Raw genomic sequence first — 18,902 nt, 5'->3', positions numbered from 1 at the left:
GAATGTATTGTAATGTTTTTCTACAGTGTCTAGTAAGAGTTGTCAGTGAAACTACATGCCCTATATAATGTAAACACCTACATACCCTAAATAGTGTAAACACCTATATACCCTATATAGTGTAAACACTTATATACCCTATATAGTGTAAACACATATATGCCCTATATAGTGTAAACACCTATATTCCCTATATAGTGTAAACACGTATATGCCTTATATAGTGTATACACTTATATGCCCTATTTAGTGTAAACACCTATATAGTGTAAACACCTATATGCCCTATATAGTGTAAACACCTACATGCCCTATAAAGTGTAAACACCTACATGCCCTATATAGTGTAAACACCTACATAACCTATATAGTGTAAACACCTACATACCCTATATAGTGTAAACACCTATATACCCTATATAGTGTAAACACCTATATGCCCTATATAGTGTAAACACCTATATGCCCTATATAGTGTAAACACCTATATAGTGTAAACACCTATATGCCCTATATGATGTAAACACCTATATACCCTATATAGTGTAAACACCTATATGCCCTATATAGTGTAAACACCTATATGCCCTATATAGTGTAAACACCTATATGCCCTATATAGTGTAAACACCTATATACCCTATATAGTGTAAACATCTATATAGTGTAAACACCTATATGCCCTATATAGTGTAAACACCTATATGCCCTATATAGTGTAAACACCTATATGCCCTATATAGTGTAAACACCTACATCCCCTATATAGTGTAAACACCTATATAACCTATAAAGTTTAAACAAGAATGCCGCAGAGCAAACATTAATGCTCGTCCGTTGTTGTTTTTCTAAGTCAAACAAGGGGCATTACAAATAAATAATATGTGTATGTATTGTAACTTGTACCTATTGTAACTTGTACCCATTGTAACTTGCATTGTGTACCTAATGTAACTTGCACTTATTGTAACTTGCAATGTGTACCCATTGTAACTTGCACTTATTGTAACTTGCAATGTGTACCTAATGTAACTTGCAATGTGTACCTAATGTAACTTGCAATGTGTACCCATTGTAACTTGCACTTATTGTAACTTGCAATGTGTACCCAATGTAACTTGCAATGTGTACCTAATGTAACTTGCACTTATTGTAACTTGCAATGTGTACCCATTGTAACTTGCACTTATTGTAACTTGCAATGTGTACCTAATGTAACTTGCACCTATTGTAACTTGTACCTTTTGTAACTTGCAATGTGTACCCAATGTAACTTGCAATGTGTACCTAATGTAACTTGCACTTATTGTAACTTGCACTTATTGTAACTTGCAATGTGTACCTAATGTAACTTGCACCTATTGTAACTTGTACCCATTGTAACTTGCATTGTGTACCCAATGTAACTTGCAATGTGTACCTAATGTAACTTGCACTTATTGTAACTTGCAATGTGTACCCATTGTAACTTGCACTTATTGTAACTTGCATTGTGTACCTACTGTAACTTGTACCTATTGTAACTTGTACCTTTTGTAACTTGCAATGTGTACCCAATGTAACTTGCAATGTGTACCTATTGTAACTTGCACTTATTGTAACTTGCAATGTGTACCCATTGTAACTTGCACTTATTGTAACTTGCAATGTGTACCTAATGTAACTTGCACCTATTGTAACTTGCAATGTGTACCTAATGTAACTTGCACCTATTGTAACTTGTAATGTGTACCTAATGTAACTTGCACCTATTGTAACTTGCAATGTGTACCCATTGTTACTTGCAATGTATACCTATTGTAACTTGCAATGTGTACCCATTGTAACTTGCAATGTGTACCTACTGTAACTTGTACCCATTGTAACTTGCAATGTGTACATATTGTAACTTGTACCTATTGTAACTTGCAATGTGTACCTATTGTAACTTGCAATGTGTACCTATTATAACTTGCAATGTGTACCTACTGTAACTTGCAATGTGTACCTGTTGTAAATTCCAATGTGTACCTATTATAACTTGCAATGTGTACCTATTGTAACTTGCAATGTGTACCTATTGTAACTTGCAATGTGTACCTTTTGTAACTTGCAATGTGTACCTATTGTAACTTGCAATGTGTACCTATTGTAACTTGCAATGTGTACCTGTTGTAAATTCCAATGTGTACCTATTATAACTTGCAATGTGTACCTACTGTAACTTGCAATGTGTACCTGTTGTAAATTCCAATGTGTACCTATTATAACTTGCAATGTGTACCTATTGTAACTTGCAATGTGTACCTATTGTAACTTGCAATGTGTACCTATTGTAAATTCCAATGTGTACCTTGCAATGTGTACCTATTGTCATTTGCAAGGTGTAATTTGCAATGTGTACCTATTGTAACTTGCAATGTGTACCTATTGTAACTTTCAATGTGTACCTACTGTAACTTGCAATGTGTACCTATTGTAAATTCCAATGTGTACCTTTTGTAACTTGCAATGTGTACCTATTGTAAATTCCAATGTGTACCTATTATAACTTGCAATGTGTACCTATTGTAAATTCCAATGTGTACCTACTGTAACTTGCAATGTGTACCTATTGTAAATTCCAATGTGTACCTATTGTAACTTGCAATGTGTACCTATTGTAACTTTCAATGTGTACCTACTGTAACTTGCAATGTGTACCTATTGTAAATTCCAATGTGTACCTATTGTAACTTGCAATGTGTACCTATTGTAACTTTCAATGTGTACCTACTGTAACTTGCAATGTGTACCTATTGTAAATTCCAATGTGTACCTTGCAATGTGTACCTATTGTCATTTGCAAGGTGTACATATTGTAACTTGTACCTATTGTAACTTGCAATGTGTACCTACTGTAACTTGCAATGTGTACCTATTGCAAATTCCAATGTGTACCTTGCAATGTGTACCTATTGTAACTTGCAATGTGTACATATTGTAACTTGTACCTATTGTAACTTGCAATGTGTACATATTGTAACTTGTACCTATTGTAAATTCCAATGTGTACCTATTGTAACTTGCAAGTTTCATTTCAAAATCTTACTTGGTGTTTGAGTTATGGCCTTTGTTTTTGTTGACACACACAACAAGGCTGCTGCCAGCATCCTCAGCTCTTCTTTCAAAACATACAGACTAAAAAAACTTCCATGTTTGATAAACTGAAAGACAGACAACATCAAGATGATTCCGTTTGATACCATGCTTACCTGTCTAGTAATGACCTCGCCAGTGACAGGGTCATGCCCCACCCTGACATTAGAAGCCCCAGGGTCAATCCCCAGTCTGTGATATGTCCCATCAGAGTACTGGATTAGAAAGTCGTAGATAATTGTTTCTGATGTCTGAAAAAGGCAAACACATTAAGAATTATGTTGCAGCTGAATTGTTACTCTTAAAACTGTTGTCTTACATATTATTAAGACATGAGGTACACTTTAATCAAATTTAATTATACATATCTAGAGAGGAGCTTGCACCTTTGCACCTTAAACATAACATGGTGTACACATATCAGTATTATAATGATAATAATAATTAATATTTGAAATTGCTACACTAAGTACAAAAAAAAAAAAAAAAAAAATTATAATTACAGTCCGGTTAAAAAAATCATATTTTAGTCTATAGGCTATTGAAAACAAGGCAGCACCTTCAGAGTTGCATTGTCCAGGTATTTCATTCCCCTCCGTTTAGCACCAGTGGAAGCATCCCCTCTGAGAATAATATCATTTAATATAATAATCCTGGTGACATTTAAATGGTTTAATTGCTTAGAAGTTTGTTATGCATTTAAATTTATTAGGATATTTGATTTACATTTTGTCATTAGGTCAATTAGAAAATGCTACATGTATGTGTATGTGTACATGCATGTGTACTTTTCTCTAGCCGAGATAATGCAGGAAAATAACAAACAAGGTAAACATGGTAAACGTATTTAACATATCAATGAAAAGTAAACATTCCGTAAGCAATCACCCTTGGTTTCGATATTAGCAAGGCTCAAAGTATTTTTGCCTGTCCCTGGAATATTGAGCCAACGGGTTTCCACTGTACTTAAAATCAATAGAGATGTTACCTATTTTTGAAGTAAGAGAGAACCCCTCTCTCAAGCACCACCCAGACTGGCGTTGTCCCCATAAACCGCTTCTGTTAACACATAATACATACATGTTTATATTATTTTAAATGTTTTTATGGCTGATATTTTTTTTATATACCATTGCCAAAAAGAATATGCATATATGCATATGGAAAAAATTGCCAAATTGGCCAAAATACCACAAAAAATGTAGTTTTTTCTCTCACAGGTAGTAAACAAATGGCATTCCCCACAATTTTCTAAAACACAGGTATGAGTAACCTACCTCAAATAGCCTGAAAATGCTGGTATTCTCCTGTACAACACACAATATATTCTTACCAAGTATTATATAACATAATTTGTGCAATTTTATTGCCATAAAAAATCCATATACAATTTACATGTATTTTATAAAAATAAGATAAGCTCTCCAAACCTTAATGAGGAGTCCTTCGAAGCGTGCAGGCATTTTAACAGCTGTCTTTCGAGGTTGAACATGGAGAAGCTGTTTCATAGGCTCGGTTCGGGCAACCTCCGATGCCAACTGACCTGTGGAGTGGAACAGGGTCTTGCTTTTAAAGCCAATATTAGCACCATGTTCATCAACAACATTATGAAGATCATCATCACCATCACAATCAACATCATTATTAGCTGCAGTCGCATTATTATTCTTATCTCAAAATTTGCCATTAAAACATTTGCATAAGCTACTTACTTTTTCCATTTGCTATAAATGGCCATGCCATCATGATTGTTTATAATTTCACATCGTACTGCACACTCTTATCTTGGAGAATAAATTTTTGTTTCTTTATAAAGTTTGATTTTCTGCATACACTTGAAGCACCCACCCTGTTTGTTCTTGGTGTTGGTATGAACGCCTTGCTGCAGTAGGTAGACAGCCACTTCCTTCTGTCCCGATTGGGCTGCCACATGCAGGGCTGTGTTCCCGAAACTGTCCCGACAGTCCATACGGCTAAACCGGCCACTTGACACCTGTAGAATGTAAGAAATGAATTATATCACAGCAATACTTGAAACTATGTTGGTCAAAATGTCCTCATACAAAAATTAATTTAAGTTCTATATGCTGCTCAAATTATACTTATATATAATCTACACTGAGTATATGGTCATTTTGATGTAATCTTGTTTTATTTATTATTCTCAGTTACAACAATAGTTTATAATTTTTCGAGGATATTTTATCGTTAGATTTTCTACCTAAAACCAGTTTAGTATTTCCATTATTCGAACTATACAGACCAGTTCCTGTATTTTATCCAGATGGCCCTCTCGCACTGATGACATAAACTCCTCCTCCATTTTGCTGGCATCATGTTCCTCTGCAGCTGAAAATATACACCAGTTGGCATTATACCATGGGCGAAATTGCCAAGCTAAAATGATCAGCCTCTATAGTTTATAGGTGGCCATGCATTCGACATCCTATAGGTGGCCATGCATTCGACATCCTATAGGTGGCCATGCATTTTTTTATCCTATAGGTGGTCATGCATTTTGTCATCCTTTAGGTCGCCATGCATTTTGGCTTCATTTAGGTTGCCATGCATTTGACTTCCTATAGGTGGCCATGCATTTTGTTGTCCTTGAGGTGGCCATGCATTTTGGCTTCATTTAGGCAGGCAAGCATTTTATCTTCCTATAGGTGGCCATGCATGTGACTTCCCCTTAAGCCCTTAAGTGTCCATGTATTTTGTCTTGCTATAGGTGGCCATGCAATATGTCTTCCAGTAGAAAGCCATGCATTTTGGCTTCCTATAGTTGGCCATGCATTTTGTTTTCCTTTAGGTGGCCATGCATTATGTCTTCCTATAGGAAGCCATGCATTTTGGCTTCCTATAGTTGGCCATGCATTTTGTTTTACTATACGTGGCCATGCATTTGATTCATTTGATGCATTTGTCTTCTTGAAGGCATCCATGCATTTTGGCTTCCTTCAGCTTTGGCTTTGCTTTAGAGAGGCTGTTAATATGCTCAGGGTCAAATTTTACTTTTTTGCTCATTTGCTAAAAAAATCAAGTACAACAAATGTGGATTTTGACTCTTCTAGTGTACACCAATAGAGGAAATATATCGAGAGACGCTATACCATTCAGTTTACGGAAACTAATTGAAATTGCTGATGTCAATTGTCTAATAGCCAGTTATTTTAATAATATGCGGCCCTTTTCTACTACCCGATGATATGTCCTTAAATGACGCATGACAAGTGTTTAGTGTATTATCAGCACATTCACACCTCTGGCATTAGAGGCCATTCGTTGTAAAAACAAGACAAACAAACATAATACACAACAACAGAGTTATAGGCAAAAGGTTGATTAATCAATTTATTCAACCCGAAAAAAATCAAATATTCGAATACCGATTTTGACATTTGAATACCAAACATGATCGATTGATTGGCATCACTTGGAAAATTAATATTGTTCATTTCAGAAGATGTTTTTATTGAATGATGTCAAGAGTCTATAACTAATACTTTATTTTTAAAAAGGCTCACACTAATTATTAGCCCTGCCTGAATATGTTACAATAACCCTACCATCAATAAGCCTGATTATCTCCTTATTAGTGGTCAGGTTTCCAGCTTTTTGGCCTTCTGCATTTATTAAAGACACATCAGCTGCACCAGCTAGCAATGTTCGCACAACTTCCTGAATTGTGAAATGAAAACAATTCATTAAAAATTAAGAACCATTTCATTATTAGACATCACATCATGTTTTTTATTTAACAACTACTAAAGGTTTGACAAGTTAGTCTGATTAACAGCTACAAGCATATTCTCCAATCACATGAAAATAAGCTATGACAAGAAAGGCGTTTGCAAATCATCTTAATGTCATTGGTCACTTCATCTTCAGCCAAATTGGTTCCAAAATTGGTTCTGCACAACTATTTCATTTGATGGATGTTGGATATATGGACCAGACATTGCTGTTATTTTCAATTGTTTATACCAGATAATTTTTAAATGACCATACAAGTCTATTTGTGAGGACTGCCTTGTGTAATGCTGTATCACCGACGTTGTTCACTTCATTTACCCTCGCACCAAACTGCAAAACAATGACATATTGCTGTTTTGTTTTGTTCATATGCAAGGGGAATTGCTCAAAAAAATAATAAGCGTGACATTAACCTTGACCTTTGATGTAAAGACTTTGGTCTTGTGCGCTACACGACACCTGCAAGTCCAAAATCCATTAATACAAGATACAGTCCAGACAATTTCAGTCCGGCCGGATGCACATAACCATGGACTGATACACACACATACTAGGAATTGCAATTGTGACAACTATATCTCACTCACTGCAAGTGGGCTCGAAAATATAATATGTTTTGTGATGACTTTATATGTACTGGTATAACAACGCATAAGACAATTGTCTTAAACCTTTTCTTTGAAAACAGATAAATAAACATCCATCATAATGGAAATAAACATTTTTGACAAGTATTTTATGCTATGAAAACCGATTTATTGAGGTTATTTTTAATGTCAAATAAATTTTAACTATTTTGAATATGTGTAAAGTATAAACCAACTTGTAGTAACAGTTTGACACTGTCTGTGTGTCCAAAATAGGCTGCTAGATGAAGAGGGGTCCAGCCCCTGTTGGCTTTCTGACTGCCTGAAAATAGCAACAATTTACCATATGACAATTTCACACTTGATTGTATCAGCAAAGATAATCATTATAAGCGCACCAAAGTCTAAAACTCTTATAGTTGAAGTATGGTATTATTTCACAGCTCAGGGACTTGAGGAAAGTATATTGATGTACCTTGCAATAGGTAACATAACTGTATTGTCTTCATTATCTTCTTAATTTGAAATCAGATATCAACCCATTTGTTTTGTGAACACATTTTTATGTATACAGTAAGTGACACTTTTGTCATTTTTATTGGAAGCTTTATCTACTTAATTTATCAATACAGAACTTGTTACTAGCCACATAATCACAGTCTTTATTTGGTGAATGGTCCTACCTTTACAGTTAATGTTCAGTTGGACTGTGCCCTGTTTTTTGCTCTGCAAAATGTCATGTATTATGTTTGTCTGACCGCGCCGTGCGCATAGCAGCAGGGATTCCTCAATAGATATTTCTTCTTCAGATTCGGACGCTCCAGATGACATCTTGATCTAAATGGTCAACATTTCACTCTGGAAAATACAGTAAAATACAATTTTATATCACTTTTGTAACATTTTTCAACTGTACATGTACATACTTGAATACATGTAAGAAATATTTACGAGGGCTGTTTGTACAGTTTGTGGACAGGCTTCGTATTATTTAATATTGAGATAGCTATGTAGAGTTGAACTTTTCAAAGAGTCACCTATTTTAAATCATTTAATACACAGATTAAGTATGTAGATATGACCATACATTATTTTAGCTAACGTTGCTAAGGAAACTTAGAATATGGAACACAGAGCACTTTGAAATGTTTTGGGTTGCAAAATAAAAGTTATCATGATTCAACTTTCATATGAAATGCAACTCAACATAGAATTGATATCGTATAACCCTAATACCTCTTAAAACACTGTACAACATTTGAATGTGATCATAAATGTCATAACTTTTTTACGAGATTAAGAAACTAATGGACGAAAATAGCAACTTTGAAAACCTTGAAACCGAAGTTAAACATGGTGCACATATCCTTGTTTCAAAATGTTTTGTTGTTTATTCTGAACATTAAAATTTACTCCTTAAGCATGATAATTTTTACACCTGTTAGGAATGTACGTATGTGTTCTCCGCATCAGGTACATATTTCAACTAATGCTTAAAACAAAAGGTTTCCAACCTTGTGTAAAGTGCGAGGCCAACAAGGCCAACAGATCCCTTCAGAGTAAAGCATGCTCAACCCTGAAGTGGTCTACTGGTCTTAAATATAATAGACACTAAACCTCCACACAAAGAACTTGATATGCTAATTTGCATATTACCAACCAAGTACATAAACATACTATGAACACACTTCCGCCTACAGCGGAAAGTTACATTATGAATGCACTTCTGCCTACAGCGGAAAGTTACACTATGAATGCACTTCTGCCTACAGCGAAAAGTTACGCTATGAATGCACTTCTGCCTACAGCGGAAAGTTACGCTAAGAATGCTTTTCTGCCTACAGCGGAAAGTTACACTATGAATGCACTTCTGCCTACAGCGGAAAGTTATACTATGAACACACTTCTGCCTACAGCGGAAAGTTACAGTATGAACACACTTCTGCCTACAGCGGAAAGTTACACTATGAATGCACTTCTGCCTACAGCGGAAAGTTACACTATGAATGCACTTCTGCCTACAGCGGAAAGTTACAGTATGAACACACTTCTGCCTACAGCGGAAAGTTACACTCTGAACACACTTCTGCCTACAGCGGAAAGTTACACTATGAACACACTTCTGCCTACAGCGGAAAGTTACACTATGAACACACTTCTACCTACAGCGGAAAGTTACACTATGAATGCACTTCTGCCTACAGCAGAGCATTACATTACTTTACCCACAGAGAAGACTCATCCCGAGTCTTGGCCTGGGAACCTCCGGTCCGGCAGTTGTCTTCATCCCACCGCTGCCACCATTTCTAACGTGCAAGGCCAACAGATCCCTTCAGAGAAAAGCATGCTGCAACCCTGAAGGGTCTACTGGACCCTAAACCTCCACACAAAGAACTTGATATGCCAATTTGAAAATTACCAACCAAGTACATCAAGTACATCAACATACAGCGAAACGTTCCACTTAAAACTGTTTCAAAATGGGCCTTTGAAGGTTTTTATCAGATTTGAGCATTAACAATTTACTTACAAAAATTATAAGAAAACATGAGGAAAAAAAAAAACCAAACCCATACTGGTTTGAATAACAATTAAATGATCTTCATAGTTGTTTCTAATATAAAATGATGAAAAATACACTCAATAAGATACAGCAAAGTAAGGATATGGGCAGATAAGTCTTTGGAAAGAATGGTCTTCTTTACTTCACGATGCCATGAAGTGTCAAGGTGCACCGTGCTGAAACGGGAGGTTGTTAAAAACTGCACATAGAAATTCTTTTAATCAGTATTCTTTAATGAAATATTCAATTGTTCTTCACAATATATTGCCCGACAAGTCATTTTATAATTATATTGTTTACATTTATAATTGGTGGAATGAATTTGCTCCCGAGTCCTGTGCACAAACTTTACAGACAGCCATCGTACATGAAACTGTACCTGGTATGTTTGATTATTTATATCCATGGATAACCATATATTACTCAATTGAAATTTAACTTAAGTACTCAGGAATGCCCTATTAGAGATAGGGCCTGACTAGTCATTCTAAAATGCAGTCCAGGCTTCTTTTTAATGATGTTTAGCCTGGTCAAACATCATTAAAAAAAGAAGCCTGGACGGCATTTTAGAATGACAAAAGGCCTGCCAAGCTACCCCATACCAGTACAGCAAGATGCACCCACAGGTGGTTAGCGTGTGGTAATTTTTTTTTATCTATTTTTATATATAATATACTATATTATATATAAAAATAGATAAAAAAAATTTACCACACGCTAACCACCTGTGGATGCACCTAGCAGTAAATTATGACATGTGGCGGGTTTGAATCCCAATCAGTGTGTTACGGAGCATATTCCAAATATTCTTGCGTATCCAACAGATTACTTTCTCCCTTATTTATAAGATCCTGTGTAATTTGAATGACATCCTGTTTTCAGTACATCCTGTACTCTACTGTACTGTAGAAAATATTTGTCCCTATCTCATTTAGTGATTTACCACTGTTCAGTCTGTTGCCTGACTTACTGATATTGAAATAAAGATCAGCACGTCTATGAATAGTTGAATTGATAATATTTACGTTTCAATGAGTGAAAAACTAACATTTCTAGTATATTTCTTGATATTCATAACGAATATGTGTGTTTACAAGCAATCCGAAAGTAGAGAGTGTCACATGATCGATCGGCCCAGTTTCTATTAGACTGGTACCCTAATTATCTTTAGTTTTAGTTTCTACTTTCACTTTGAATTTATCTAGACAAAACGGCAATACAGTACCGTGTGTTGCATTTTAGCCTGGGTTACATGCCCTTACCATTTCATTATCGGTACGTTGGGTACCAGACAAGTTGCATTTAACTATGTGTGACTAATTGACTCAAATCTTATATTGCCTTATAGACCCAAGTCAGAAAAAAAATCCGAGCATGTAGCTTGCACTCGTAGTATTTCGGTTCGTAACTTGTACTCAAAACTTCTTTTGGCAAAAACAAGCGATTTATGGGCTTTGTGCCGAAAATATCAAAGTCAATGTATTAGGAAGTAGTGAATGTTAGTTTATATATTAATATATCGCTAGAGGCTCGCTTACTTACAAATTTCATAAACTCGTTTAATAAAATATTGTATTAAATATATGATTAATATATCATTTCTTTTCATATTGAATATTTTGCATCAAAAGGGGTCAAACATGTATTGTGTTGTTGTTTCTAGGCTGTATACCGCAGACCTACAGGCTTGATCAGCCAATGCATGAAATAATGAACTTTTTTCACATAGTATCGATGTAAACATATTTTCATATACCAATGATCTTCGTTTCCCTTTCTATATCCAATTAATATAGATGAGCAGCTATATGGGTCCCATCTGGGCATTTTCAACCATATGGGTCCTATATGGCCCCATATGGGCTTTTTGCCCAGATTCAGCCCATACGGGACCCATTTAACCTTGCTTGCTGGGGAGTACCGCAATCGAAAACAGATAGATCGACGTTTTGGCATGACATGTTAAAATAGCTATTGTGCCGAGGTTACAAAATGTGACGTATGGTGTTGTGCGGTTTAAAATATTGCAAACTAAAATACCACTTTATTCAAATACGTTTATACGATTGCAACGTGAATGGGAACTTGAACGCAAGCCGACTAATCTTAAATACATATTGGTGAGGAACCGAGGGAATAGATAATTATAAACAATAACGCAGAAAATGGAAATATGCTGCTAAAAGGCCCTGCATTTCCTTACGTACTAAAAATAGAAAAACACGTCCTTATCGGGTGAAAGTGTGACAAACGGGGCAACGGGGGACCGTGACTGTATATGTGCTCAATATTCTACCCGTGATTTCGTCGAGACCATGTTCACTTCGTCTCTATCCTGAACATTCAAGGACGAACTCAAACTTGACACATATAATAAACCTAAGGGCACGCTTTCTTTCGGAACTAGTGTATGTCCTGATAATTACAGGATATGGGACTGTTCAATGCTATTATAAACATAATTTGGAAAGAATGGTACAACTAATGACCAGTACGTACATATAAACTAGTAAAAAAAATCAATACACATGCCTTCAGGCGTCGCTGGTCAGTATCATTCCTGTAAGGTGTTGCACATAGTGTGTCCTTGTACGAGCATCGACATTGATATCGGCTTCCTGTGCATTGATATATGGTTTATGGGCATTGATATTGGGTTACTGGGACGTCAACATTGAAATAGGGTTTCTGGTCATCGACATTGATATAGGGTTTCTTGTCATTAACATTGATAAAGGGTTTCTGGTCATCAACATTGGGATAGGGATTCTGGTCATCAACATTAATATAGGGTTTCTTGTCATCAACATTGATATGGGGGTCACAGGGCGTCCAATCTCATTAAAATCAGATCCCCAATACACGCTTCACGACGTTACGTACATAACGTAATGAAATGAAGTGAACGTCACGATATGATTTTAATGAGATTGCAGGGCTTCGACATTGATATTGGGTTGCAGAGCGTCAACATTGATATGGGGTAACAGAGCGTCGACATTGATATGGGGGTTAGAGAGCGTCAACATTGATATGGGATTACAGGGGACAACATTGATATGGAGTTACAGAGCGTCAACAGTGATATGGGGTTACAGAGTGTCAACATTGATATGGGGTTACAGAGCCTCAACATTGATATGGGGTTACAGAGCGTCGACATTGATATGGAGTAAAGATCGTCGACATTGATATGGAGTTACAGGGCGTCGACATTGATATGGGGTTACAGAGCCTCAACATTGATATGGGGTTACAGAGCGTCGACATTGATATGGAGTAAAGATCGTCGACATTGATATGGGGTTACAGAGCCTCAACATTGATATGGGGTTACAGAGCGTCGACATTGATATGGAGTAAAGATCGTCGACATTGATATGGAGTTACAGGGCGTCAACATTGATATGGGGTTACAGAGCCTCAACATTGATATGGGTTACAGAGCGTCGACATTGATATGGAGTAAAGATCGTCGACATTGATATGGAGTTACAGGGCGTCAACATTGATATGGGGTTACATGGCGTCAACATTGATATGGGGTTACAGGGCGTCAACATTGATTATTATGGGGTAACAGAGCGTCGACATTGATATAGGGTTACATAGCGTCGACATTGATATGGAGTAAAGATCGTCGACATTGATATGGGGTTACAGAGCCTCAACATTGATATGGGGTTACAGAGCGTCGACATTGATATGGAGTAAAGTTCGTCGACATTGATATGGAGTTACAGGGCGTCAACATTGATATGGGGTTACAGAGCCTCAACATTGATATGGATTACAGAGCGTCGACATTGATATGGAGTAAAGATCGTCGACATTGATATGGAGTTACAGGGCGTCAACATTGATATGGGGTTACAGGGCGTCAACATTGATATGGGGTTACAGGGCGTCAACATTGATATGGGGTTACAGAGCGTCGACATTGATATGGGGTTACAGAGCGTCGACATTGATATGGAGTTACAGGGCGTCGACATTGATATAGGGTTACAGAGCGTCGACATTGATATGGAGTTACAGAGCGTCGATACTGATATGGGGTTACAGAGCGTCGACATTGATATGGGGTTACAGAGCGTCGACATTGATATGGAGTTAAAGATCGTCGACATTGATATGGAGTTACAGAGCGTCAACATTGATATGGAGTTACAGATCGTCGACATTGATATGGGGTTACAGAGCGTCGACATTGATATGGGGTTACAGAGCGTCAACATTGATATGGGGTTACAGAGCGTCGACATTGATATGGGGTTACAGAGCGTCAACATTGATATGGGGTTACAGAGCGTCAACATTGATATGGGGTTACAGAGCGTCGACATTGATATGGAGTTAAAGATCATCGACATTGATATGGAGTTAAAGATCGTCGACATTGATATGGGGTTACAGGGCGTCAACATTGATATGGAGTTAAAGATCGTCGACATTGATATGGAGTTACAGAGCGTCAACATTGATATGGGGTTACAGAGTGTCAACATTGATATGGGGTTACAGAGCGTCGACATTGATATAGGGTTAAAGGGCGTCGACATTGATATGGGGTTACAGAGCGTCGACATTGATATAGGGTTACAGAGCGTCGAGATTGATATGGAGTTAAAGATCGTCGACATTGATATGGAGTTACAGAGCGTCGACATTGATATGGGGTTACAGAGCGTCGACATTGATATGGGGTTACAGAGCGTCAACATTGATATGGAGTTAAAGATCGTCGACATTGATATGGAGTTACAGAGCGTCAACATTGATATGGGGTTACAGAGCGTCAACATTGATATGGGGTTACAGAGCGTCGACATTGATATGGGGTTCAGGGCGTCGACATTGATACAGGGTTACAGAGCGTCGACATTGATAAAGGGTTACAGAGCGTCGACATTGATATGGAGTTAAAGATCTTCGACATTGATATGGAGTTACAGAGCGTCGACATTGATATGGGGTTACAGAGCGTCGACATTGATATAGGGTTACAGGGCGTCAACATTGATAATTATGGGGTTACAGAGCGTCAACATTGATATGGAGCTACAGAGCGCCAATATTGATATAGGGTTAAAGAGCGTCAACATTGATAATTTTGGGGTTACAGAGCATTAACATTGATATGGAGCTACAGAGCGTCAATATTGATATGGGGTTACAGAGCGTCAACATTGATATGAGGTAAGAGGGTGTTACCATTGATATTGGGTGGGCACCAACATTGATATAGTTTTACAATGGATCAAATTGATATTGGGTTACAAAGCGTCAAACTTGATATGTGGTTACCGGACTGCAGCGTTGATATAAAATTACCTGTCATCAACATTATTATTGGTTTAAAGGGCGTCAACAATGTAATAGGTTTTACAGGTCGTCTACATTGATATGGGGTTACATGGCGTCAACATTGATATGGGGGATACAGAGCGACTACATTGATATATGGTTACAGAGCGTCAACATTGATTTGGAGTTGCAGGGCGTCAACATTGATATGGGTCAGCAGAGCCTCAACATTGATATGGTGTTACAGGGCGTCGACATTGATATGGGTTTACAGGGCGTCAAATTGATATTGGGTTTACAGGGCGTTAACAGTGATATGGGGTTACAGTGCGTCAACATTGATATGGGGTTACAGAGCGTCAACATTGATATGGAGTTACAAGGCGTCAACATTGATATGGGGTTTACAGGGCATCAACATTGATATGGGTTACAGAGCGTAAACATTGATATGGAGTTACAAGGCGTCAACATTGATATGGGGTTACAGAGCGTCGACATTGATATAGGGTTACAGGGCGTCAACATTGATTATGGAGTTACAAGGCGTCAACATTGATATGGGGTTACAGAGCGTCGACATTGATATAGGGTGACATGGCGTCGACATTGATATAGGGTTACAGAGCGTAAACATTGATATGGAGTTACAAGGCGTCAACATTGATATGGGGTTACAGAGCGTCGACATTGATATAGGGTGACATGGCGTCGACATTGATATAGGGTTCGAGGGCGTCAACATTGATATGGGGTTACATGGCGTCAACATTGATATGGTGTTTACAGGGCATCAACATTTATTATGGAGTTACAGTGCGCCAACATTGATATGGGGTTACAGAGCGTCAACATTGATATGGGATTAAAGAGCGTCAACATTGATATGGAGTTACAAGGCGTCAACATTGATATGGGGTTTACAGGTCATCAACATTGATATGGGTTAAAGAGCATCAACATTGTTATGGAGTTGCATGACGTCAACACTGATATGAGGGATACAGAGCGTCAACATTTATATGGGGCTACAGGGCGTCAACATCGATACGGGGTTAAAGGGCGTCGACATTGATATGGGTTTACAGGGCGTCGACATTGATATTGGATTACAGAGCGTCAACATTGATATGGGACTACAGGGCGTCGACATTGATATGGGGTTAAAGATCGTCGACATTGATATGGGGTTACAGAGCGTCAACATTGATATGGGGTTACAGATCGTCAACATTGATATGGGGTTATAGAGGATCAACATTAATATGCGGTTACAGAGCGTCGACATTGATATAGGGCAACAGAGCCTCAACATTGATATGGGGTACAGAGCGTCAACATTGATATAGGGCAACAGAGCCTCAACATTAATATGGGTTACAGAGCGTCGAATTTGATATGGAGTTACAGATCGTTGACATTGATAAGGAGTTACAGAGCGTCAACATTGATAATTATGGGGTTACAGAGCGTCAACATTGATATGGAGCTACAGAGCGTCAACATTGGTATGGGTTACAGAGCGTCAACATTGATATGAAGTAACAAGGCGTCAACATTGATATAAGGTTACAGAGCGTCAGCATTGATATTGGGTTTACAGTGCATCAACATTGATATTGGGTTTACAGTGCATCAACATTGATTTGGAGTTACAGGGCGTCAACATTGATATGTGGTTACAGAGCGTCAACATTGATTTTGGGTTTACAGTGTATCAACATTGATTTGGAGTAACAGGGCGTCAACATTATATGGGGTTTACAGGGCTTCTAAGATTTTAGAGTATCAACATTTATTTTGGTTACAGGGCTTCAACATTTATATGGGGCTACAGGGATTCAACTTTTAAATGAGGCTACAGGGCGTCAACATTGATATGGGGTTACAGAGCGTCAACATTGATATGGAGTTACAAAGCGTCAACATTGATATGGGGTTTACAGGGCGTCAACATTGATTTGGAGTTACAAGGCGTCATTATTGATATGGGGTTACAGAGCGTCATTATTGATATGGGGTTACAGAGCGTCAATATTGATTTTGGGTTTACAGTGCATCAACATTGATTTGGAGTTACAAGGCTTCAACATTTATATGGGGCTACAGGGATTCAACATTTATATGAGGCTGCAGGGCTTCAACATTTATATGGGGTTACTGGGCGTTAACATTTATATGGGGCTACAGGGCTTTAACATTTATATGGGGTTACAGGGCTTCAACATTTATATCAGGCTACAGGGCGTCAACATTTATATTGCGCTACAAGGCTTTAACATTTAAAAAAAATATGACTATACAGGGCGTCAACATGTTTATGAGGCTACAGGGCTTCAACATTTATTTTGTGCTACATGGCTTCAACATTGATATGGGGTTACAGGGCGCCAACATTTACATGGGGCTACAGGGCTTCAACATTTCCATGTATATGGGGTACAGGGCTTCAACATTTATATTAGGCTACACGGCGTAAACATTTATATGGGGCTACAGGGCTTCAACATTGATATTGGTTACAGGGCGTCAAAATTTTTATGGGGCTACAGGGCTTCAACATTTATATGGGGTTTCAGAACTTCAACATTTATATCAGGCTACAGGGAGTCAACATTTATAACAGGCGCAGGGTGTCAACATTTATATTAGGCTACAGGGCGTCAACATTTATATCAGGCTACAGGGCGTCCACATTTATATGGGGCTAATAGGCTTCAACATTTAAATGGGATTTCAGGGCGTCAACATTTATATGGGGCTACAGGGCGTCAACGTTTATATCAGGCTACAGAGCGTCAACATTTATAACAAAAATATGAGGCTACATGGCGTCAACATCTTTATCTACAGGGCGTCAACGTTGATATGGGGTTTACAGAGCGTCAACATTGATATGGAGTTACAGAGCGTCAACATTGATATGGGGTTACAGTGCGTCAACATTGATATGGGGGTAACAGAGCGTCGACATTTATATGGGGTTACAGGGCTTCAACATTTATATCAGGCTACAGGGCGTCAACATTTATATTGCGCTACAAGGCTTTAACATTTATATCAGGCTACAGAGCGTCAACATTTATAAACAAAATATGACTATACAGGGCGTCAACATGTTTATGAGGCTACAGGGCTTCAACATTTATTTTGTGCTACATGGCTTCAACATTGATATGGGGTTACAGGGCGCCAACATTTACATGGGGCTACAGGGCTTCAACATTTCCATGTATATGGGGTTACAGGGCTTCAACATTTATATTAGGCTACAGAGCGTCAACATTTATATGGGGCTACAGGGCTTCAACAATGATATGGGTTACAGGGCGTCAAAAATTTTATGGGGCTACAGGGCTTCAACATTTATATGGGGTTTCAGAACTTCAACATTTATATCAGGCTACAGGGAGTCAACATTTATAACAGGCGCAGGGTGTCAACATTTATATTAGGCTACAGGGCGTCAACATTTATATCAGGCTACAGGGCGTCCACATTTATATGGGGCTAATAGGCTTCAACATTTAAATGGGATTTCAGGGCGTCAACATTTATATGGGGCTACAGGGCGT

The 18,902-nt window shown here is 37.8% G+C and overlaps 1 protein-coding gene across 6 annotated transcripts in view; it reads right to left on the bottom strand.

Annotated features, from left to right (window-relative positions):
* Positions 1-11,155, bottom strand: part of LOC128204101 (oxysterol-binding protein-related protein 1-like) — a 118,106-nt gene extending 106,951 nt beyond the window's left edge. The window contains exons 1-11 of one of the 6 annotated variants that reach the window (XM_052905444.1): positions 11,069-11,155; positions 8,141-8,315; positions 7,694-7,779; positions 7,126-7,200; positions 6,684-6,795; positions 5,381-5,466; positions 4,966-5,110; positions 4,548-4,660; positions 4,106-4,176; positions 3,677-3,740; positions 3,234-3,368 (exon numbers count right to left, since the gene is read on the bottom strand). In XM_052905444.1, the coding sequence (XP_052761404.1) occupies positions 3,234-3,368; positions 3,677-3,740; positions 4,106-4,176; positions 4,548-4,660; positions 4,966-5,110; positions 5,381-5,466; positions 6,684-6,795; positions 7,126-7,200; positions 7,694-7,779; positions 8,141-8,288 (1,035 nt within the window). In that variant the 5' untranslated portion in view covers positions 8,289-8,315; positions 11,069-11,155. Of the gene's footprint in view, positions 1-3,233; positions 3,369-3,676; positions 3,741-4,105; positions 4,177-4,547; positions 4,661-4,965; positions 5,111-5,380; positions 5,467-6,683; positions 6,796-7,125; positions 7,201-7,693; positions 7,780-8,140; positions 8,316-10,399; positions 10,418-10,731; positions 10,863-10,990 lie in introns of those variants that run through there. The other 5 variants (XM_052905448.1, XM_052905443.1, XM_052905447.1 and 2 more) reach the window with 5 other exon arrangements.
* Positions 11,156-18,902: the final 7,747 nt, after the last annotated feature.

This window comes from Mya arenaria, chromosome 10, assembly GCF_026914265.1.
Source record: "Mya arenaria isolate MELC-2E11 chromosome 10, ASM2691426v1".
NCBI classification, from domain to species: Eukaryota; Metazoa; Mollusca; class Bivalvia; order Myida; family Myidae; genus Mya; species Mya arenaria.
The sequence above is the reverse complement of the archived record's forward strand: the minus strand, read 5'-3'. Positions and strand labels throughout refer to the sequence as shown.